Here is a 22052-nt window from a genome sequence, read left to right as displayed (position 1 = left end):
AACCAGTTAATACATATAAAGTGCCTAGTGCCCGACCCCAAATTAACACTCAGTAGTAACTTTTATTATTAATACATCATCATAGTACCTTGGGAAAAGCTAAAAAAGAAAATATTTTTTAGCAATCCTAAAAATTAAAAAAAAAAACTCTGAGTGGGCACAAATGCTGAAGATGTACACAGAACATATAAATGTCTCTGGCACACATGTCAGTTCATAAATCTGTCATTCATTTGATCCTCAGAACAATCTTGTAAAGTAGGCCTGGGAGATTCCATTTCCATGTTACTCACGGGGAAAGTGAGGCACAAAAGAGTTCAGTATCAAAGCCACCTTGTTACGTGCTATTTCAAATTACAATCCAGGCTTTCTGGCTTCTAGACCATTTCTAGTGTCTTGCATGGTCCTTCTACCTATTTTTCACTCTCCGGAAAACTAGAGATCATTCCTTTACTATAGTAGTTATCTACAAATAGACATAGAATATGTCTAACAAACACAATAACCTGCCAGTGGATTTCTGGAAATATTTTAAACCTTGCAATGGCAGTAGACACCTGCCATCAATTTGTATTTATAACGCCAAATGAGAAGCTAGGTTTACTTGACAAGTATAGATAACGATCTAATAGCTCTAGAGTTATAAAGTAATCAGGTACAATCTTAAGAGTGACAGGTGCTTCAACATGATTTAAAACACTTCAGAGGTTTAACTTTGTCGTCTCCTGTTTACTGACAGGCCACAAGGCAGGGTGAGAGATCTCAGGGGAGAACAGGAACTTTACAAAGGAAAACAGAAGGATCAGCAAGAAAACCACAACATCCTCCCTGCCTCAGAAAACTCCAAAAACCAGCTACTGAGAAAGTCAGACGTGGTTTCAATTATCTTCCGAGCCAGGAAGATACAGGTGAGGCTTGTGAACTGAGACCAGGGAACACGAGTTAAGCTAGGATGACTCTACGGGTGAACGTCCAGGAAGCCATGGATCTACCGCAGTCGTCAGAGCCCAGCGGATCCCTGGCAGAGTTAAATGCTCTTTCTGAACCAAATGTCCACTTCCGAACCAATCGTTGGTGCTTACTCGCAGCCCCATTCCCAAGCGTACTCCAGCGCCCAAGGGTCGCCCTGACTGAAAGAAGAGAATCAGGCCTGTGGTCGTAGGGTGTAGGATGCCTCCTAGAAGAGGGGAAAAGATCAAGATGCGGAGAGGCTGGACTCAGCCTGATAAGCGACCCAAGGGGCTTGGGACACCCTCACCTCTTACGCACAGAGCCCTCCCTCTCAGGACAGCGTCAGCCTCCGCCGCCGCTGGACCAGCCTCTCTTTTCAGGCTGTGCAGCTTAGAGAAGGGGGCAGAAAGGAATAATCGCGGGGCGGGGAGAAAACGCGAATAAAGAGGCCGCAGGGCATGCTGGAAGTTATAGTTTCTTCTGCCTCTGCTGTCAGGCGCTGTCCCGATGAACCACAAGGCTTCTTGACTACAGCCCCCAGAAACCCCATGCACTGTGCTAGGTCATTTCCTCTCCCTTCAGGGCGACCTCCGCGGTTACCCAGCGGGTCACGTAAGAAGACTACAATTCCCATGAGGCTCAGCAAGGCCGATTTAGGGTCCAGGGAAACAATGAGACGTGTTCTTTGTTTTCCTATGGGTGAAGAATGGTTGTATGAGCAGTTGGGTTTCGGGACCGTTTTTGGGGAGAACGTGAGGGAGTCTGAAGGAACACTAAATCAGATGGAACCCACGGTGCGGCGAGTTGGGACGGAAGTAGCCGGTGGAAATGGGGAGGAGCCGGAAGTTAAAAAGGGGAGGGGGTGGAGGGAAAAGCAAGCCAGGAGGTGCTTGCGGCCGCTTCTAGTAGTTTCCAGGCGCTGCCGGGCGGCTGGCACTAAGCGGTCCTGAGGCTGTGGCTGCGGCAGCTCCGGAGGTGGTGGCGCCGCGATAGGATAGCCGATGGCCAAGTGGGGTGAGGGAGACCCACGCTGGATCGTGGAGGAGCGGGCGGACGCCACCAACGTCAACAACTGGCACTGGTGAGGGCCAGCAAAGCAGGCTGGCCTTGGGAGACCTGCGGCCGGGCCAGGGTTTCAGGGTTCCTGGAACCTCGGACCGGACAGAGCTGGGGCTGAGGTAGCCCTGTCCGGAGATGGGGGCGGGTCCTTCCTGTGGCAGGGGTCCGTAGCCCCAGGCCTCTCCACTCCCCGGCCACCTTCTCAGTGCTTGAGGGGAGGGAGATGGACGTGGAGGGCAGCGCCCCACAGGAGGGTTGTCAGAGAGACTGGGAGATAACGCCCTGGCTGCTGCATCCAGCCCAAGCAGGGAGGTGCTTACTACACGTGGCCAGAGGAATCACTGAGACTGGAACCTCTTTTGATTGTGTTGGGAGACAGCTGTGAAAGGCCTAAGGCCAGGGGTCTGTAATTCCTATTTTGCGACTTGCAGTAAAATTAAAAGTCATTCATAGGGGACCGCTGCAGCAGTCCTGCGGGAGATTGAGAACGTATTGTGCAGGTGCTCAGAGCTCAGATAGCTGCGGCCTCTCACCCGGAACTGTCAGGTCAGGTGTGTTGAAACTCCAGGTTGCCGAGCAGCCGTGGTTTTATAACCTGTACGTTCTTAAAATACTGCCCTGCTTCATGAAATCTTCCCAAAGTAATGTTTCCTTACTTTTGAATTCCACTGAATTTTGTTCATAATGTTTGTATTGTACCGTTACTTTGTTGCAGCTTTTTTTGCTGTTGTTTTCTCTAATAGTTGATAAGTAGGAAGGCAGATAGTGATGTTTCTTTTCCATATCTTACTTTGTGTTCTCTCTTCTAACATGCAGAGTACTTGACCTAATTTTTGTTGTTTTGAAGCCCTGGACTTAACGTTTTTGTGGCCATCTAGGGGGCAGTGAATGTGTAGGAAGTTTATAATACAAGTGCGAATCTGATAGGTCAGAACACTGTGCCAGTGAGGTCAGGGTTATTGGTTTAATCCTTTCTGGGCCTTTTAGCTAAGTACTGTGTTCTTCCATGGTCCAATCTGTGTTCCTGATCAGAGCAATATGTGCAGTTTTCCACTTGGTCAAATGGGGGCGCCATGTTAAAGTATCAAGTATTCTCCAGCACCATCATGCCGAGAAAGGAGAGCATAATTTTCCATTGAGTTTATACCATTCTCTACAGCAGCTGTCTTTGTTGACAGTGTGCAACCCCTTGTCTTCCTAAAAAAGGGTGACATGTTTGTGGACATACTGGAGTGGGACTGGGAGTTATTGTGTTCCTTTCAAACTATTTGTCAGGCCTCCTTTAACCTCGTATTCTCTTGCATAGGGCAGTATATCCTCCATTTGACTGCTAGTTCATAGCTTTGTTTCTGCTTTGCAGGACAGAGAGAGATGCTTCAAATTGGTCCACGGATAAGCTGAAAACACTGTTCTTGGCAGTGCAGGTTCAAAATGAAGAAGGCAAATGTGAGGTGACGGAAGTGAGTAAGCTTGATGGAGAGGCATCCATTAACAATCGCAAAGGGAAACTTATCTTCTTTTATGAATGGAGCGTCAAACTAAACTGGACAGGTAAGTCTAAGCTGGGCTGTTAGAGAGATTAACTGTGTTTTGTTTAACCTGTTAAGTAGCTGGAGAGAACAGTTTTGAGGAGTTACAAACGTTGAAGGGAGAAGGCAGATGTTGCTGCTTTGGAGTCCAATGTAAAGCAGTATTGGGTACTGAAATTTCTTTGCCATTGTGGGATGCTATATGGATTTCCTCTCTCTGGATCTCATCAGTCCCACCCATGAAGTGGCTGGGCCACTGCATCTTTGGGCCTTGGTCTTTGTTGGAACACCTAAGGTGATATTTCTTCAGATTAGCTACATGTATCTTGTGAGTGATTTAAACGGAGGAAAGAGGTGTTTTGTTTTGTTTTGTTTTGTTTGGTCTTGATCTTTTTTTTTTTTTTTACACTCCTCAGTGTGAATCTAACAAATTAAAATGAAGCTTATGTGTGACACTAATTTGGGGCTGTTTTATCTCTCTTCTAGTTTTGTGTCCCTTCTGTATGACATTAGGAAAAAATTGAGGTCATGCATATGCCCGTTTTGGACAGTCCTGACTGTTGAGAGCCTGAATGTAAAAAGGCAATAAAGTTAAAGGAGTATGAGATAGCTACTGTCTGTGTATGAGGCAAAGCATGAAATTTGTGCTTTGATAAACATTTCTGAAGTGAATAGTCATATCATAAAGAAGAGTGAAAGTAGATTTATCTGTCCTTGATTTTTGTTAATTTGTTTTTAAAGTACACTTGAAGCATAGTAGTATGGAAGGAATCTTTGGTGTCATCTTGCTCAGACCTCCTTTTTTTTTTTTTTTTTTTTTGAGCCCAGGTGGGAGTGCAGTGGCGCGATCTCGGCTCACTGCAACCTCCACTTCCTGGGTTCAACCAATTCTCCTGCCTCAGCCTCCCAGGTAGGATTACAGGTGCCTGCCACCATGCCCGGCTAATTTTGTATTTTTATTAGAGACAGGTTTCACCATGTTAGTCAGGCTGGTCTTGAACTGTGTCTGGCTGACACTTTTTTTTTAAATATAGGGACTAAAAATTGGTAGCATAGTTTTGTGCACATTAAATGGCAAGAAATAGATAAATATAGGCCAGGCACGGTGGTTCACACGTGTAATCCCAGCACTTTGGGAGTCCAGGGCGGGCAGATCATGAGGTCAGGAGATTGAGACCATCCTGGCTGACACAGTGAAACCCCGTCTCTACTAAAAATACAAAAAATTAGCCGGGCGTGGTGGCGCGTACCTATAGTCCCAGTTACCCGGGAGGCGGAGGCAGGAGAGCCGCTTGAACCCAGGAGGTGGAGGTTGCAGTGATCTGAGATCGCACCATTGCACTCCAGCCTGGGCAACAGACTGAGACTCCATCTCAAAAGAAAATAAATAAATAAATAAATAAATACATACATACTACAGTAAATATGGTGCTTTACCATTAAAAAGACCTGAAGATTACTTGTGAAAGTGGGCATCAGAGCCAGGCACGGTGGCTCACGCCTGTAATCTCAGCACTTTGGGAGACCGAGGCAAGTGGATCAAGGTCAGGAATTGGACACACCTGGCCAACATGGTGAAAGCCCATCTCTACTAAAAAATACAAGAATTAGCTGGGCATGGTGGCACGCACCTGTAGTCCCAGCTACTTGGGAGGCTGAGGCAGAAGAATTGCTTGAACCTGGGAGGTGGAGGTTGCAGTGAGCCAAGATCGTGCCACTGCACTCCAGCCTGAGTGACAGAGCAAGACTGTCTTCGGGGGGAAAAAGTGGGAAGGGTTGCAGCTTGAGGACTACTTTGGAATGGTAGAAGGGGAATCATCTACAATCAGAAGGAACATTACACTAGATGAGGATGGGTATGGCTCACAATACACGCTGTAAACCGAGGTCATTGGCAGATAGGTGTTTGAGATATGTGTGTTTTATGTATCCTATGTAGTTGGGTGAGGCTTTCCGTATTCACCTAGTGTTTCTCGTGGATGGAGTCACATATAAGCAAATTGTGAACTTCTCGTTATAATCAAATTGTTCCCTAATATCTCAGTTGCACTGAAATAAATTGATATTTTCAAAAGAAGTTTCTAGCAGAACTACTGGCTTTTGACCCAAGTTCTTATGGTATAACGCATGCTAGTACCAAATCTGTAGCTCTTTGTCCCACATTGTAATAACATAGCTGGTTTCCAGTAACCTGGTGAGGAAAAGACATTTCTTTTGGGGGTGCAGGTGTTGACTGCATCTGGCATGTGGCATTCTCAGAATAAAGAGGAGAATAAAGAGGATCAGTTCAGCCATCCAAAAGCAGCAGAAGTGAGGTCGCAGTTAGGAGCCTGGAGCAGAGACCTTTCCTGCCTAGGAGTGGACTAATGACATTGCATTGGTTTTGACAGGTACTTCTAAGTCAGGAGTACAGTACAAAGGACATGTGGAGATCCCCAATTTGTCTGATGAAAACAGCGTGGATGAAGTGGAGGTTCGTGCTTCCTAACTCCTAATCCGAGTCCTCTATATCCTCTTATTCTCAGATGAGAAAAGTGACCTGTCATTGAGGATTCATAGTGCAGGCTTGGTCCAAGCATTCAGAACCCGAGTCTGCAGATACTTTGTTAGGCGTGTGGTGCCACTGAAAACTTCCAGAGCAATTTGCACTTCTTTAATTTCTTCACTTTAGCTAGTGACATGGGTTCTAACTAACATTAGCCATTTGACAGAGAGGACTCAAGAAGGAACACTAATGGGGATTGTACGAATATCGCAGTACTCATGCATTTCCTTTGGAAGTGTCAGCAGTTACGTGATTGCTCAGCCCCACATTCCATAATGAGGGTGCCCCTCAAGTTATTTACCACCTACTTCTCATCTTTCACTCAGATTAGTGTGAGCCTTGCCAAAGATGAGCCTGACACAAATCTCGTGGCCTTAATGAAGGAAGAAGGGGTGAAACTTCTCAGAGAAGCAATGGGAATTTACATCAGCACCCTCAAAACAGGTATCCCTTGAGTAGTTCTATATGCCTTAAGGAGGTAGTTTCCACCTGTTAGACTGTGGTTAAGGGCCTGGACAGTCCTTTCTTTGGCAAATGGGTAAAGATTTGTGGGGAGGGGGCTTATTTCATCTTAAAGTCAGTCCATAAGCTCGGAGTAAGGGAAGGATCTGGAGCTGTGTTGTCTTAATACTGTTGGTTGAGCATTTGAGATGTGATTAGACCAAACCGAGATGTGCTGTGAGGGCCAGGCACAGTAGCTCACACTTGTAATCCCAGCACTGTTGGAGGCTGAGGTGGGCTGATTGCCTGAGCTCAGGAATTCGATACCAGCCTGGGCAACATGCCGTCCTACAAAAATACAAAAATTAGCTGGATACGGTGGTAAGCACCTGTAGTCCCAGCTACTGGGGAGGCTGAGGTGGGAGAATGGCTTGAGCCCAGGAGGCAGGGAGGTTGCAACGAGCTGAGATCATGCCTCTGCACTCCAGCCTGGATGACCAAAAAACACAAGAGATGTGCTGTGAGTATAAATTACACTATGGGCCGGGTGCGGTGGCTCACACCTGTAATCCCAGCACTTTGGGAGGCCAAGGCGGGCAGATCACCTGAGGTCGGGAGTTCAAGACCAGCCTGACCAATGTGGAGAAACCCCATCTCTACTAAAAATACAAAATTAGCCGGGCATGGTGGCGCATGCCTATAATCCCAGCTACTCAAGAGGCTGAGGCAGGAGAATCACTTGAACCTGGGAGGTGGAGGTTGCGGTGAGCCGAGAACATGCCATTGCACTCCAGCCTGGGCGACAGAGTGAGACTCCCTCTCAAAAAACAAATTATATTTGAGGCTCACATTATATTTCTTTTTTTTTTTGAGATGGAGTCTCGCTCTGTCACCCAGGCTGGAGTGCAGTGGCCGGATCTCAGCTCACTGCAAGCTCCGCCTCCCGGGTTTACGCCATTCTCCTGCCTCTGCCTCCCGAGTAGCTGGGACTACAGGCACCCGCCACCTCGCCCGGCTAGTTTTTTGTCTTTTTTAGTAGAGACCAGGTTTCACCATGTTAGCCAGGATGGTCTCGATCTCCTGACCTCGTGATCTGCCTGTCTCGGCCTCCCAAAGTGCTGGGATTACAGGCTTGAGCCACCGCGCCTGGCGAGGCTCACATTATATTTCTAATGGACAGCGCTAATCTAAAGACTTGGCATCGCTGGACTCATTACTTAAATACAGTCTGGACTATCTTTGGTATGCATTCTCCAGGGATATTTAGATGGTTAGAATAGAAGTCAGCTCAGCTTTCCCCTGGGATTCCATTTCTGCCAGTGTGTTGTGATCTTGGTGTTGGAATATGTGTAATAACCATCAAAGAAGATGATAGAAGGTGATAGACACCTTTTGGGGGAGGACCAGTACTCCAGTGCCATAACTAGTTGTGGAGGAAAGACACTAACCATGCATCCATGGGTGCTGGGTAGATTACCCACTCTTGAAGTCATCAAAGTGCCACAGCGTTCATGCCATCCTTCCATAGCAGACCTCACATGCACTTAATATGTTATAATGTTTCCAGTTGAGTCAGGAGGATAAGCTTTTAAAAATAATCCCAGTGGCTGGGCGCGGTGGTTCATGCCTGTAATCCCAGCACTTTGGGAGGCTAAGGCCAGTGGATCACGAGGTCAGGAGATCGAGACCATCCTCGCCAACATGGTGAAACCCTATCTCTACTAAAAATACAAAAATTAGCCGGGCATGGTGGCACTTGCCTGTAATCCCAGCTACTCTGGAGGCTGAGGCAGGAGAATAGCTTGAACCAGGGAGTTGGAGGAGATCGCAGTGATCTGAGATTGCGCCACTGCACTCCAGCCTGGCGACAGAGCAAGACTCCATCTAAAAAAAAAAAAAGATAATCCCAGTGAACATACTATATTCTATAGCATATACCCCGATACCAGTCTGGCATAGACCAAAAGTAAAGATGTAAAAATAGCCTCTTCCTTTTCTGGTCATAACCTCATTCTGTAGTAGGATGGCTATGTTTGTCAAGCTGTAATGAAACTCCAGATCTCAGCTACTAAGAAATAACTTCCATGAGCTGGAATTTTATCTTTTCAGAGTTCACCCAGGGCATGATCTTACCTACAGTGAATGGAGAGTCAGTAGACCCAGTGGGACAGCCAGCACTGAAAACTGAGGAGCGCAAGGTAAATGGTTTTCTCCCGGGGTGGGAGGCTGTCTGCAAAGGAACTTGAGAGACCACCTTCTTAATTCCACATGTCAGCTCTTTGTGTCCCTAACCTCTAAGCCAGAGCAGCTTGTGATCTGCTCATGGTGCTTTTTTAGAGTCCCTGCAATATGCATTCGTTCACCCATTTTAACCTGGTTTTAATTTGTTTATCGCAGACCCCTAGAGCAAGTAGAAGCTATCAGACAGCTAAAAGTCTGACTCTTGATTGCATTTAGCACCAATTAGGAGGTTATGAACAAAGGATGGTCTTCATCTATATAAGTCTTCAGCCTAATTGGTGTGTTGATATCTCAGACTTCGATATTAGAGGTCCCATCAGGAAATGGAGTTACATCCTTGTCTTCACCCAGTCTCTCCAATTTACAGGGCAAGCAAGTACTTTATCTGGAGATGGAAGTTTGTGGTTCAAGCTCAGCACTTGGTTTAGAGCCCTGTTGCTCTTTTGTCAGCATAGCAAAGTGGATACTCTGGAAGTGGGGAGAAAACTGCTTCCAGCTATTTAAGCATAGAAATTGTTTGAGAATTACACTGAGCTCTTAAAAAATATCTCAATGATTTGATTTGTTAGTTGACTATCAGGGTCTTCCTTGTAGAGTGGTTATTTTTACTGGGAATTGAGGATGTTTCCAGAAACATTACCCTCATGACTAAAACACCTGCACACTCAAATTCCCTTCAAACCCCTTGGAATAATTAGCCTTGGAGGTGAAAATTTTTATGAGAATGAATGGTACAACTGTCTCTGAAGCCACGTTGACTGAGGTTGTATCATTACTCTGTACTGACCGTTTTCACTGCCGCTTTCACAGGCTAAGCCTGCTCCTTCAAAAACCCAGGCCAGACCTGTTGGAGTCAAAATCCCCACTTGTAAGATCACTCTTAAGGAAACCTTCCTGACGTCACCAGAGGAGCTCTACAGAGTGTTGACCACCCAAGAGGTAATCAGTCTTGTCCTTCAGGCCTCATGCCGTCTGCCCTTAGTGTGCAGAAGAGGTGCTCACAGCTGGAGCCATGAGGCCTTCATCAAAGTCAACTTTCCCTCCCTCTATTCTTTTTTTTTTTTTTGAGACGGAGTCTCGCTGTTACCTGCCCAAGCTGGAGTGCAGTGGCGCGATCTCGGCTCACTGCAACCTCTGCCTGCCGGGTTCAAGCGATTCTCCTGCCTCAGCATCCCAAACAGCTGGTACTATAGGCACGCGCCATCATGCCCAGCTAATTTTTATATTTTTTAGTAGAGATGGGGTTTCACCATATTTTTTAGTAGAGATGGGCTGATCTCAAACTCCTGACCTCAAGTGATCTGCCCACCTCAGCCTCCCAAAGTGTTGGGATTACAGGCGCAAACCACTGTGCCCAGCCATATTTATTTATTTTAAAAACAAAAGACCTGGTCTTGCTATGTTGCCCAGACTAGCCTTGAACTCCTGGGCTCAAGCAATCCTCCTTCCTCAGCCTCCTGAGTAACTGGGACTACAGGTGCACACTACCATGCCTGTTCTAGTTTTGGGTCATATAAGTAGAAACCACTGAGTGAATCTTACCAGAAAAGTGAATGGCCATTCTTGGTTACTCTGTAGCACAGAAGAATTCCTGGCTTCTTTCTGTTGCACAGCTGACTTGTACCATTCTGCTGCTATAGTGTGGAGGTGAGAAACATGATTGTATTCAGCTTTATTATCTGATAGTAAAGGTGGTTAGGACACGTGGAAGTGCCCACATACTCTAGGACAAAATTCCAAGATCTTATTTTTTAAACAAAAATGCAAATACAGCCATAAATTAAGAGGTACCATGTAGTATATGGGTGTTAGTATGTCTGTGTGCCTGCACTCAAAATACTCTCATGATAGTTCTGTCCCCCTTAGAAAACCAAGAACTGGAGAAGCGGTTAAATGGACACAGACTTCAGTTGAATTTCTTCTTCCAAACTAGCTAAAGTTTTCAGAGTTTTAAAATACTTTTGTATGGGAGGATTCCTGACATTTTTAACCTTCTGTTCCTTTTTAATTTTTTTACCATGTATTTGTATTACCTACTTAAAAAATGGTAAAGTCTTTTTAAAAGTAAAAGTGGCACTGTTGAGTAATCGAACACAGCAAAATGGTACTGATTTGATATATATGGAGTAGGCCAGGGACAGTGGCTCACACCTCTAATCCCAGCACTTTGGGAGGCTGAGGTGGGTGAATTGCTTGAGCCCAGGAGTTTGAGACCAGCCTGGCCAACATGGTGAAGCCATCTATACAAAAAATACAGAAATTAGCCAGTGTGGTGGTACACACCTGTAGTCCCAGCTCCTCAGGAGGCTGAGGTAGAAGGATCACCTAAGCTTAGGAGGTTGGGGCTGCAGTGAGCCATGATCATGCCACTGCACTTTGGCCTGGGCAACAGAGCGAGACCCATCTCAAAAAATAAAAATAAAAGGGCTGGGCGCGGTGGCTCACGCCTGTAATCCCAGCACTTTGGGAGGTCGAGACCGGTGGATCTGGAGGTCAGGAGTTCAAGACCAATCTGGCCAAGATAGTGAAACCCCATCTCTACTGAAAATACAAAAAATTAGCCAGCGTGGTGGCACATGCCTGTAATCCCAGCTACTCCGGAGGCTGAGGCAGAGAATTGCTTAAAACCTGGACAGGCGGAGGTTGCAGTGAGCTGAGATCATGCCACTGCACTCCAGCCTGGGTGACAGAGTGAGACTCCGTCTCAAAAAAAAAAAAAAAAAGATGTATGGCATAGATCTTCTTTGGGACACGTTCTCAGAAATGAAAATAGAAGTGTCAAACATTTACTTGAGAATTTTCTTTCATAAGCTCATTCTCATATCTTTCTGAACCATATACTATTTTAAATAAATAAAAGTAAATGGGTCCAAAGTAATGGCATCATCGGATCAGAAAGAATTCCCGAAGTCAAGTCCTGGCTGGTAGTAGAACAGAATAGAGGGACACCTTGGACCCGCCTGTGGGGCAGACTGGCGGAAATGAGAGTTGAGACATGCAGCCTTCAGCTGGCATTTGTCCCCGGGTCCCACTGAGAGCCATGTATCTTCTGCCTCTTTTTTTTTTTTTTCCTGCAGCTGGTGCAGGCCTTTACCCATGCTCCCGCAACATTAGAAGCAGACAGAGGTGGAAAGTTCCACATGGTAGATGGCAACGTTTCTGGGGAATTTACTGATCTGGTGAGTACCTGCCGGCCCTAGACTTGGGTTGTTGCGTCTGTCTGGTCAGCCGAGTGACATTTCTCTTGTTTCTCAACTCTATAGGTAAAGTTTAAGGCTTTAATCTCTTTGGTTAATAAAACATTTTGTTCTTCAAAAAAAGGCCGTGATTTGAACTCTCTTGCAAGTAGTACAGTTGCACAGACGGTGGACTCCGTATGAAGGGCAGATGACTGATCCTAGCTAAGACTGGGTGCGTTGTAGTATATAATGTAGACTGAGCTGTTTGATTATTTTAGGTCCCTGAGAAACATATTGTGATGAAGTGGAGGTTTAAATCTTGGCCAGAGGGTAAGTAAACATATATATTGCCATTACCCCCAGAACTTTCTCTCTTTGCTGTAGTTTTTTTTTTTTTTTGGTTTGTTTTTTGGAAACAGGGTCTCACTGTCACCCAGGCTAGAGTGCAGTGGCATAATCACAGCTAACTGCAGCCTTAACCTCCCAGACCCAAATGATCCTCCTGCTTCAGCTTCCCAAGTAGCTGAGACTACGTGTACCACCACGCCAGCTTTTTTTTTTTTTTAATTACTTTTTTTGTAGAGATGGGGTCCCACTACATTGCCCAGGCTAGTCTTGAACTCCTGGGCTCAAGTGATCCTCCTGCCTCAGCCTCCCAAAGTACTGGGATTACAGGTTGCCCAAGTAGCTGGGATTACAGGCGCGTGCCACTACACTCACCTAAGTTTTGTAATTTTAGTAGAAACGGGGTTTCACCATGTTAGCCAGGCTGGTCTGGAACTCCTGGCCTCTGGTGATCCGCCCATCTCAGCCTCCCAAAGTGCTGAGATGACAAGTATGAACCACCACACCCAGCCAGGTTGCCTCAGTCTTAAACTCAGATGGAAACCCTAGATATGAAACCTCCATCCCCTCTGCCTTTCCCAGGGCACTTTGCCACCATCACCTTGACCTTCATCGACAAGAATGGAGAGACTGAGCTGTGCATGGAAGGTCGAGGCATCCCTGCTCCTGAGGAAGAGCGGACGCGGCAGGGTTGGCAGCGGTACTACTTTGAGGGCATTAAACAGACCTTTGGCTATGGCGCACGCTTATTTTAGGGCCAGCGGCAGGGGACTTCAGCCTCCTGGACACTTCAGTCCAGCCCTCTCCTGACTGGGACTTGCGACTCACAGGATTGCATCGTCCCAGCCGCTAACTTGGGGCCAGGGCCCCTCCCCTCCACATATACCTTGGGTTTGTGCATGTTTTCTTCTGGGTGGGTTCAGAGGGCAATTTCTCTTTTATGTGTACATATGCTAAATAAACATAATTTAAAAAACATGCGTGTCTGGAACCTGTGTTGATTGGCTGGTATTGAGAACTCCCTCAAAGGTTCTGAATTCAAAAAAGGATGGGGTGGATAGGCTTGTCTCTATTCTGGATAAGTGTGGGTAATTAAGAGGCACAGCGCCTGCTTCTCACTACCAGGCATTCCTGAGCTAGTCTTTCTTCCTGATAAATAGTTCCTGCCTTTTTATCCATAAAAGTAGGGGAGGGTTGGTACTTGGGTAGAGAGTGCTAACAAACACTATACCTCTACTGCCAGTGCAGCTGACTTCTCACTTTGCACTGCCCATAGCCTCTTACCCTCTTGCAAGGATAAGTGATCACCAGATGCTACTTTGGGATATGGAAAGGTGGGAGATTCCTAACTTGTGGCAGCTTCTGTTATGTTGCATGGTTACTGAGTACCAGACACTACACTGTTTACTTGCATTAACTCATTTGATCTCCATGATACGAAGTAGGTACTGTTGTCATTTGTTTTACACGAACTTAAGTCTTGGCTTTTAAATACATGTATTTTACGTATAGCCAGGTGCAGTGGCTCAGGCCTGTAGTCCCAGCACTTCAGGAGGTTGAGGCAGGTAGATCACTTGAGGCCAGGAGTTTGAGACCAGCCTGGCCAACATGGCGAAACCCCATCTCTACTAAAAATACCAAAATTAACCAGTGTGGTGGCGCACGCCTGTAATCCCAGCTACTCTAGAGGCTGAGGCACGAGAATAGCTTGAGCCCAGAAGGTGTGAGCCAAGATTGCACCACTGCACTCAAGCCTGGGTGACAGAGTAAGACTGTCTCAAAAAATTAAAAAAAATTTTACATACATATTTGCTACAGGTGAGCCTTGGATTTCTTAACACCCAGATTGAACAATTAAGCAGAGTTGATATTTGCAACAAGGACTGTAACTGCAACAAGGACTGTAACTGCAGAGCCCATACTCAGGAAATTGTTTATTTAACAATATGTGGTACCATTAAGTTTGCTGGGCACTGACCATGAGCCAAGTGTTGGGGATATAGTGGATTCAGACTGCCACATTGCAGGAAGAGGTATCGGTACCTGAACAGGGAGAGTCACTCCTGGACAAGCCTCGCCCTGACTTCCTGCACCCCAGCGTGGGTCAGTGCTTTCTAAGCCAGACATTACCTCCTACAACTACAGCTATTTCCTTCGTCTATTTTTTGCCTGTTTTACTGGGTGGCAGCAAGACCTTGCAGGCTAAAACTGGTTAAAGCAGAGTGCAAGATCTGGTTCATTTACATTTCCCAAAGCCATCTTTGGCTTGAATTATAGGAGTGCTGGGCTGAACTAATCTACATCTAGTTTGACATTACATCTGCCTCCTGGGGTCCAAAATGATGCCTTTTGCTGAAGAACCTGGACTCTAGCTTGAATCAAATCAGCAGGCCCTTCCTAAGAGACTCCTCCTAACACAGAGACCATTAAAAAATGAGCCTTTGGCTGGGCGCGGCGACTCACGTTTGTAATCCCAGCACTTTGGGATGCCGAGGCAGGCAGATCACAAGGTCAGGAGTTCGAGACCAGCCTGGCCAACATGGCGAAACCCCATCTCTACTAAAAATACAAAAATTAGCCAGGCATAGTGGCAGGCACTTGTAATCCCAGTTACTCGGGAGGCTGAGGCAGGAGAATTGCTTGAACCTGGGAGGCAGAGGTTGCAGTGAACCGAGACCAAGCCACTGCACTCCAGCCTGGACGACAGATGAAGACTCTGTCTCAAAACAAAACAAAAACAACAACAAAAAAGAGCCCTTTCGGCCGGGCGCGGTGGCTCACGCCTGTAATCCCAGCACTTTGGGAGGCCAAGGCGGGTAGATTACCTGAGGTCAGGGATTCGAGACCAGCCTGGCCAACATGGTGAAACCCCATCTCTACTAAAAATACAAAAATTAGCCAGGTGTGGTGGCAGATGCCTGTAGTCCCAGCTACTCAGGAGGCTGAGTGGGAGAATTGCTTGAACCCAGGACACGGAGGTTGCAGTGAGCCAAGATCATGCCATTGATTGCATTCCAGTCTAGGCGACTGAGCAAGACTCCATCTCAATGAAAAAAAAAAGAAAAAGAGAAAGAAAACATAAGGCTTTTCATACACATCTGGATGGAAAGTTACCCGTTCCAGAACACTTAGAATCAATCAAGTAGAGATGACCAATATGTTCGTTAAACCCAAGGCACCAGGCTAAGTGCCTGCCATGTGACATGTGCAATTGCCATTACATGCCAGTATTGATGGCTATTCAATTCTTACCATTGCCATTTTACTGATAACATTTTGGTTAGCCATCTGAACCTTTTTAGCAGATGGTATAGCTAGAAATAAAACTGTGGACTTTGACTTGTGTTTGAATAGTAAAAGTTCCCCACTTCCTAACAAATTGGGTGAACATCCTTATCTGTAGAATGCGTATAATAGGTGCCTTGTGAGAGTGTTCGAGATGGTACATGTGGAAACACTGGCACCTGGTGTCATTTAGCAAATAGTCCCTGCTGAGTCCATTCAAAAGCCCAAGTGTTTTCCCTTAAGCCAGAATGCTGTTTTGAAAAGCTGGCTAATTTAGTCCAAATTGCATATCTTGGGCTAAGAGCTCTTCCTGCCTGAGAGGAAGAACAATGCACAAAAGTCGACTCCACTCCTAGAGATTCTTACTCAGTGGGTGTGGGGTGTGGCTCATAAACAGAGTTTAATAAATATCCCAGGTGATTCTAATATCAGGGATGCACTTTGAGAAGCACCTCAACATGTTAAGTAAACTTCATTGTAAAGAAGGAGGCATAGCAGCACATTTGTGTCCCTTTTAGACTAATGGGGCAAAGGATCTAATCATTCTGTCTTCCAAGAGACAGAGGTCAGCAGACTCCTACTGTTGGTTACCTAAAACTCTAGGAAGAATTCAATCTGACCAGCCTTGCCTAGCCTAGGGCCGTTTGTGAGGCAAATCAGAGGGGGTAAAATTGGGCAAAACCATCTTGGTTGCTGGGGTGGCTGTTAAGGTAGAAACAGTCAGTGGTATTCATGCTGGATTCATGACCACGGATGAACTCCTGGTATTGGGGACAGGAAGAACAGCTAGTCAAGCCAGTGATGTGACTGACACCGGAACAGAACGGAGTGGAGGGACCCTCTCTGGTTTCATGGGCTTCCTCTGGGCTCTGATACCAGCTACTCTGGAAACCCTCCCTTCATAAGGCTCACTGCTCCCGCCGTTGGCACTGCTCCTCACACACAGGTGTTCCTAAAGCCAGCTGCCACCTGCGCGGTGTCTTTCTCCTTTGCATTGCTTGAATAAACATAATTTCATAGCTGACCCACTCCCCAGCCCCTTTTGTTTAGTTTCTCTCATCTGTGGCCTGACATGGTAGCGATTTAGCATGCCACTTTAAAGGTACAGATTTAAAATGGGGTTGGCTAAATTCAGTATGAGTAATAGAAAACCATTAGCTACAGATTAAGACAGTATGTTTAAAAGGCAAGGTGAGTTATATTAGAAAGGAGGGGAATTAGCAGTTTCCTTTGAAAGCAGACTCCGGGATTACTCTGTCTTGTTACTTTTAAAAGTTTCTGCTAAAAAATAATTAGCCTCGAGCTGGGTGCAGCGGCTCATGCCTGTAATCCCAGCACTTTAGGAGGCCAAGGCAAGTGGGCTGCTTGAGCTCGGGTGTTTGAGACCAGCCTGGGCAACAGGGCAAAACCCCATCTCTACCAAAAATACAAAAAAAAAAAAAAAAAAAAAAAAAAAAGCCAGGTGTGCTGGTGTGGGCCTGTGGTCCCAGCTACTTAGGAGGCTGAGGTGAGAGGATCACTTGAGACTGGGAGGCGGAGGTTACAGTGAGCCGAGATCGCGCCACTGCACTCCAGCCTGGGCAACAGATGGAGACTCTGTCTCAAAATAATAATAATAATTAATCTTATTGAATTCCTTAGACAAGAGAAAGGGAGTAAGCATGGCTCCCATCTGGTAGCCCGAAACACTGCCCTCTCTGACCCTCTCGTATTTCTAGTTGCAGGTAGAGTATTTTTAGACTATGGTTCAGGACAGACTAATAAACTTACCTCTGGGAGTGATCGTCATTGGAAACGTCTGACTCTCTGAGCGTCTCCAGTGGCGGCTCTGGACACATCTTCCTTTACTGTGCTTCCTGACACATCCCTGTCCTTCCCCACGTCAGGAGTGACAGTGGAGTGTCTAGTTGGGGTGCCAACAGAGGCAGAGCACAGATCCACCTCTCATCTTAGAACTGTAGTTCTTTTTTTTTGAGACGGAGTCTCGCTCTGTCACCCAGGCTGGAGTGCAGTGGCCAGATCTCAGCTCACTGCAAGCTCCGCCTCCCGGGTTCACGCCATTCTCCTGCCTCAGCCTCCCGAGTAGCTGGGACTACAGGCGCCGCCACCTCGCCCGGCTAGTTTTTTGTATTTTTAGTAGAGACGGGGTTTCACTGTGTTAGCCAGGATGGTCTCGATCTCCTGACCTCATGATCCGCCCGTCTCGGCCTCCCAAAGTGCTGGGATTACAGGCTTGAGCCACCGCGCCCGGCCAGAACTGTAGTTCTTTGGGCAAGTCTTTGTTGGATCCCCTCACAGCAAATTACTTCCTGGTGCAGTAAACGTGATTTACCTCTTGGACAAAGCTCAGAGTGAATGTGCCCCTGAGGTCCAGCCCGCTCCTCGTCCATCTCCAAGGCAGTGTGAATAAGGATAACTGATATTTACAGTCTAACCCCTGCATGCCACAAGCTCTGCCTGCCCAGCTGGTCCAGGAAATGAAAAGGAGCCTGCTGTGGGTTAGGTAAATTACAAGCACACCCAAGGGAGCTTGACTTGGACCATAAGCAAGGGTTCCTTACACTCCTCCACTCTGCCGGGGCCCAAAAATCTTCATCAGGCAGAATTTGAAAATAAAGTGCTTTATTGCTGAGGATCCCAGAGAGCTTCAGGGCGGCCATCTAGGGGCTAGGACTGAAGTCCCCTACCTTTTGGTGGCTCTTGCGAACAGAGACAGTTGAGACTTCAACATTTCAACCCCATAGAAGGCAAGGAAGTGTAGCTACGGGGATGGGGAGGCAGGGAAGAGGTATGAGGTATACCAGGAGAGTGATTATGTGCATCTCTCCCCAACTCTGAGTTCAGTGCATTCAGCGATGCTGGGAGTATGACATGGGCCACTGCTGGGAGAATTTACACCATAGAAGCTGTCCAAATGCAACAAATCAGGGCTTTTTTTCCCCTCCCAGAGAAATGGTTTGCTATAGACATGTGACACACAGTCCTGAGCCAGTGCTGAACTCACCCAAGCCTGGCTACTGTGACAAGACAAGCTGTCACCTCCCCACTCGGGGAGTGCCAGCTCCCAGCCCTGCACATGCCTACCATCAGCAGAACAAAGGAAAGGGATCAGAACTGGGCAAGCCATTTCCTGCCTGGAGTCCACTTCACCTCAGCTGGGATGGTTTGCAGCCTGAGACTAAAGTGGTGTCCGACAGAAAGGCAGCTTGGGGCTACAGATAGCCTCCTGTGCAGTGGCTTGTGGCAGGGAGTGGGGAAAGAAGGGCATGTGCACCACCCAGAGATAAGGAGGGGTGGCCACCCGGGCTGGATGCCCCCCTGGCAAACGGTGGCTATGCCCATGAGAAGAGTGGCACTTCCTCTGCTGGCCACCAGGGGCGGGTGTGAGACACTCACGGCAGATCGCGGGAATCGGGATGTTTCTGGAGCTGCTGGCTAACACCTATGTGCAGAGCCAGGGCAGAAGAGTCCAGCTCCCAAGGAGGAGAAAAATGAGTGGCCAGGCTCCCAGCAGGCAGCAGAGGGAGGCCCCGGCAGACACAGGCACGTATGCACATTTCCAGGACTCCCAGGGACACCCACCCTGGGCCCTACCTACCCTCCAACCTTCTCACTAACCCCACTGAGATATCTGCCTCGGGGTCACTGGGCAGGGGCGGGGTGAGGGCCCTCCCAGGAAAGTTCTCCCGTGCAACAGCAGCAGCCGCCTGCCCTCTCCCTGCAATGTCTGTTCAGCAGCCCCGTTACTAGTACTCCTTGGCCTCCTGCAACTGTGCCAGGTACTCCTCCTCCGGGGGGTTGTTGGTGCAGGCCCGGCCGTTGTTGGGGGGGAGCATAGCGTGGAGGCGGCTCCAGTCCCCCTTGCACAGGATCCAGGGCATTGTATCCAGCTTGAAGTGCAGCTCAGGTGAGAGGTCGGTACTGATGAAGTTGGGCATGCCCGCGCCCTTGCCACGGGTCAGCAGCCGGCTGTCGTCATCATAGCAGCAGTGCTGGGTGGCCAGCGTGCTGCTCTCCCCAGACAGCATGGAGCGCAGGCAGAAGCGCGCCGTGGGCTGGTAGATGTCCAGGCGCTCGCGAGGGCCGCTGGCGTCCCTCCACCGGAAGCTGCGGCCCTGACGCTCGTCCTGCAGGCTCACAGGGCTGTTCATGGCCTCCAGTGGGTAGGCACATGGGCAGCTGGGCAGGTCCCGCAGCATCTGGCTCAGGTACTTGGTTAGGAAGTCGCTCTTGCAGTTCAGCCACTTCTCACAGTTGTCCACATCTGCAGAGGGCCGCAAAGTGCAGGAGGGAAGCCGGTGAGAGAGCTAGCCAGGCCGGTGTTGGGCAGGGACTGATTAAGGGCCAATGCATGGGGAGAGAAGGCCCAGGCTCCAGCTGGTGCAAAGGTGTGGCTTGGTAGGGCCTTGGGGACAGAGAGAGGCTACCCCACACCACCCAGACAACCTGAAGCAAAAAGCTCTTGCTCAGAACAGGCACGGGCCAAGGGGCTGGAGCAGTGATCCGGCGTCACGCCTTTAGGTGCTGAATGATGGGAAAGATCCTGAGATCTTGGAAAGGATCTGGGGTGGGTGGAGACAGGGACAGCAACTTTTAACCAACTGGTAAGAAGGTTTCAGTATTTTAGCCACTGCCCCATTCTTGTTCTGAACGCTGCCTTTCTCAGGTGGTCTGGCCTGGGGTGTCACTTGGCTGCTCTGGCCGCCTGTGGCCCTCTCTGTCTACGCTGCTATCCTCCCCATCTCCACCTCGGGAAATGTGGCCTTTTTAAAAAAAACTATATTTTTATATAATTTTAAAATAAATTATATCCCTCAACAAAAATCTGAGGCTAAAGTACATCTGTCTGAGGTTCTCTTAAATAGAAGAGCTGAGGGGCCAGGCACGATGGCTCATGCCTGTAATCTCAGCACTTTGGGAGGCCAAGGCAGGAGGTAGGAGTTCGAGACCAGCCTGGCCAACATGGTGAAGTCCCGTCTCTACAAAAAAATACAAAAATTAGCCGGGCGTGGTGGTGCATGCCCGTAATCCCAGCTACTTGGGAGGCTGAGACACAAGAATCACTTGAACCCAGGAAGTGGAGGTTGCGGTAAGCTGCGATCGCACCACTGCACTCCAGCCTGGGTGACAGAGCAAGACTGTCTCACAGTTTCACCTGGTCCCCATGGCACAGCGCAGCAGAGGCCAGGAGCCTTCATAAACCAGAAAGAGGTGCCCCCCACACTCACCAGAGCCCTGCAGCAAGCAGGGAAGGGGAAAACACTGCAGTCACCAAGGAACAGCAGACAGAAGAAAAATGGCCTTGGGGAGCTGGCCATGAGGGAATGCACAGAACCTTGCTCCCCACTCCCCAGAATCTGCCTGAGCGGGTGTGTTAACAGGGTCTTGTTTCTCGTTTCCCTTCTGTGCCCACAATCTAATGGGATGAGCTGTCCAGCCCCGGACACTGGGGGACTGACTTTGATAGTTTGAGGCCCTGGACATCCCCAAGGGACTGGAACCTTGCCCAGGATCCAGATGCTGGGATTTGGGTTTTGACTGGGAGTGAAAGAGGAGCCTGGGAAATGGTACCACGGGAGAGGGGAAGAGACACGCATTTCCCAGGCCCACCCCTGCACTGGAAAACAAATTGCTCCTTCCTCTCTGCTCCCAAATCTTTAAGGCCTTCTTTGCAGTGCAGTGCTCACATGGGTTATGTGTGTCTTTCCCTCATGGGACCTGAGCTCCTTGAGGACAGGGACCAGGCCTCAGGCTGCTGACATCCCCTGCCCCAGCACCATGGCCAAGCACATGATGTGGGCTCAGTAGGCTCTTGCTGTGCTGAGTGCAAGCCTTATCTGCAAGGTGGGTCTCCCTGCCTTCCTTGTAGGGTGCAAGTGAGACCAAGAGACACAGACTCAGAGTGTGCAGCTGGAAGCCTGGCCCACGCCCAGCTGCCTGGAGGAGCAGAGCTGGAGTTCTGAACGCTGACCCATTTCTGACTGCACTGTATCCCCCTCCCCAGACAGACTCTGCCCAGGAGCCTCCAAGAGTGACCAAGGAATGGAAGTAAGAACGTACCCACCCCATCCTGCTGCCAGGGAGGATAGAATATGCTCCACCAGATGATCTCTAAGCTCTGCTGCTCCCGTTAAGACCTTCTCAGTAGAAATACCAGCCTGGGAAAGGCCAATGGGCTGGCTCAGAAATGTGCCAGGGCCCCCGGTTGGAGAAGCAAACCTTCCAGATGGAAGCTGTGCTCTCCGCCTCGTGGAGACAGGCCAGGTTCCTGCCGTGGAATAATACCCCACCCTCCCCTGAAAGCTTGTCCCCCAGACCACCGGGGGCAAGCCTAGCTCCCCACTCACCTTGGTCAGGCATGTCTGTAGCATTGCCGGTTAGGAGCTGCCACTCGCCAATGCGGATGCCCAAGGTGTCCTTGTCCTCAGTGCCTTTGGGAAGAAAGGAAGCCAGGCTGGTGGCTCCGCAGGGCACCTT

At 48.3% G+C, this 22052-nt stretch overlaps 3 protein-coding genes across 7 annotated transcripts in view; 1 reads left to right on the top strand and 2 right to left on the bottom strand.

Annotated features, from left to right (window-relative positions):
• Positions 1 to 1526, bottom strand: part of VIPAS39 (VPS33B interacting protein, apical-basolateral polarity regulator, spe-39 homolog) — a 34270-nt gene extending 32744 nt beyond the window's left edge. For 2 of the 3 annotated variants that reach the window (XM_033187283.1, XM_033187281.1), the window contains exon 1: positions 1259 to 1526. Coding sequence is in view for 1 of the 3 variants with exons in the window: in XM_033187284.1 (XP_033043175.1) it covers positions 1083 to 1094 (12 nt within the window). In the remaining 2 variants the exon portion in view is untranslated. Of the gene's footprint in view, positions 1 to 1082; positions 1178 to 1258 lie in introns of all 3 variants that reach the window. The other variant, XM_033187284.1, reaches the window with a different exon arrangement.
• Positions 1527 to 1720: 194 nt separating this feature from the next.
• AHSA1 (activator of HSP90 ATPase activity 1) lies at positions 1721 to 13268 on the top strand. 3 transcript variants are annotated; one of them, XM_033187288.1, is made up of 9 exons: positions 1721 to 1745; positions 3371 to 3561; positions 5930 to 6012; positions 6411 to 6528; positions 8635 to 8723; positions 9577 to 9705; positions 11844 to 11945; positions 12224 to 12275; positions 12873 to 13268. In XM_033187288.1, the coding sequence occupies exons 4-9, from the start codon at positions 6462 to 6464 to the stop codon at positions 13043 to 13045; spliced, it is 612 nt and encodes a 203-aa protein (XP_033043179.1). In that variant the 5' UTR covers positions 1721 to 1745; positions 3371 to 3561; positions 5930 to 6012; positions 6411 to 6461; the 3' UTR covers positions 13046 to 13268. The 3 variants fall into 3 exon arrangements, with proteins under 3 accessions (XP_033043179.1, XP_033043178.1, XP_033043180.1); XM_033187287.1 differs by lacking the exon at positions 1721 to 1745 and adding an exon at positions 1792 to 2032; XM_033187289.1 differs by lacking the exon at positions 1721 to 1745 and adding an exon at positions 2112 to 2129.
• A 5952-nt stretch (positions 13269 to 19220) lies between these two features.
• Positions 19221 to 22052, bottom strand: part of ISM2 (isthmin 2) — a 22183-nt gene continuing 19351 nt past the window's right edge. The window contains exons 5-6 of the mRNA XM_033187271.1: positions 21923 to 22006; positions 19221 to 19839 (exon numbers count right to left, since the gene is read on the bottom strand). Coding sequence (XP_033043162.1) covers positions 19322 to 19839; positions 21923 to 22006 — 602 coding nt within the window. The 3' untranslated portion in view covers positions 19221 to 19321. The remainder of the gene's footprint in view (positions 19840 to 21922; positions 22007 to 22052) is intronic.

Source organism: Trachypithecus francoisi, unplaced genomic scaffold, assembly GCF_009764315.1.
Source record: "Trachypithecus francoisi isolate TF-2019V2 unplaced genomic scaffold, Tfra_2.0 Lachesis_group3, whole genome shotgun sequence".
In the NCBI taxonomy this organism is placed as follows: Eukaryota; Metazoa; Chordata; class Mammalia; order Primates; family Cercopithecidae; genus Trachypithecus; species Trachypithecus francoisi.
The sequence above is the reverse complement of the archived record's forward strand: the minus strand, read 5'-3'. Positions and strand labels throughout refer to the sequence as shown.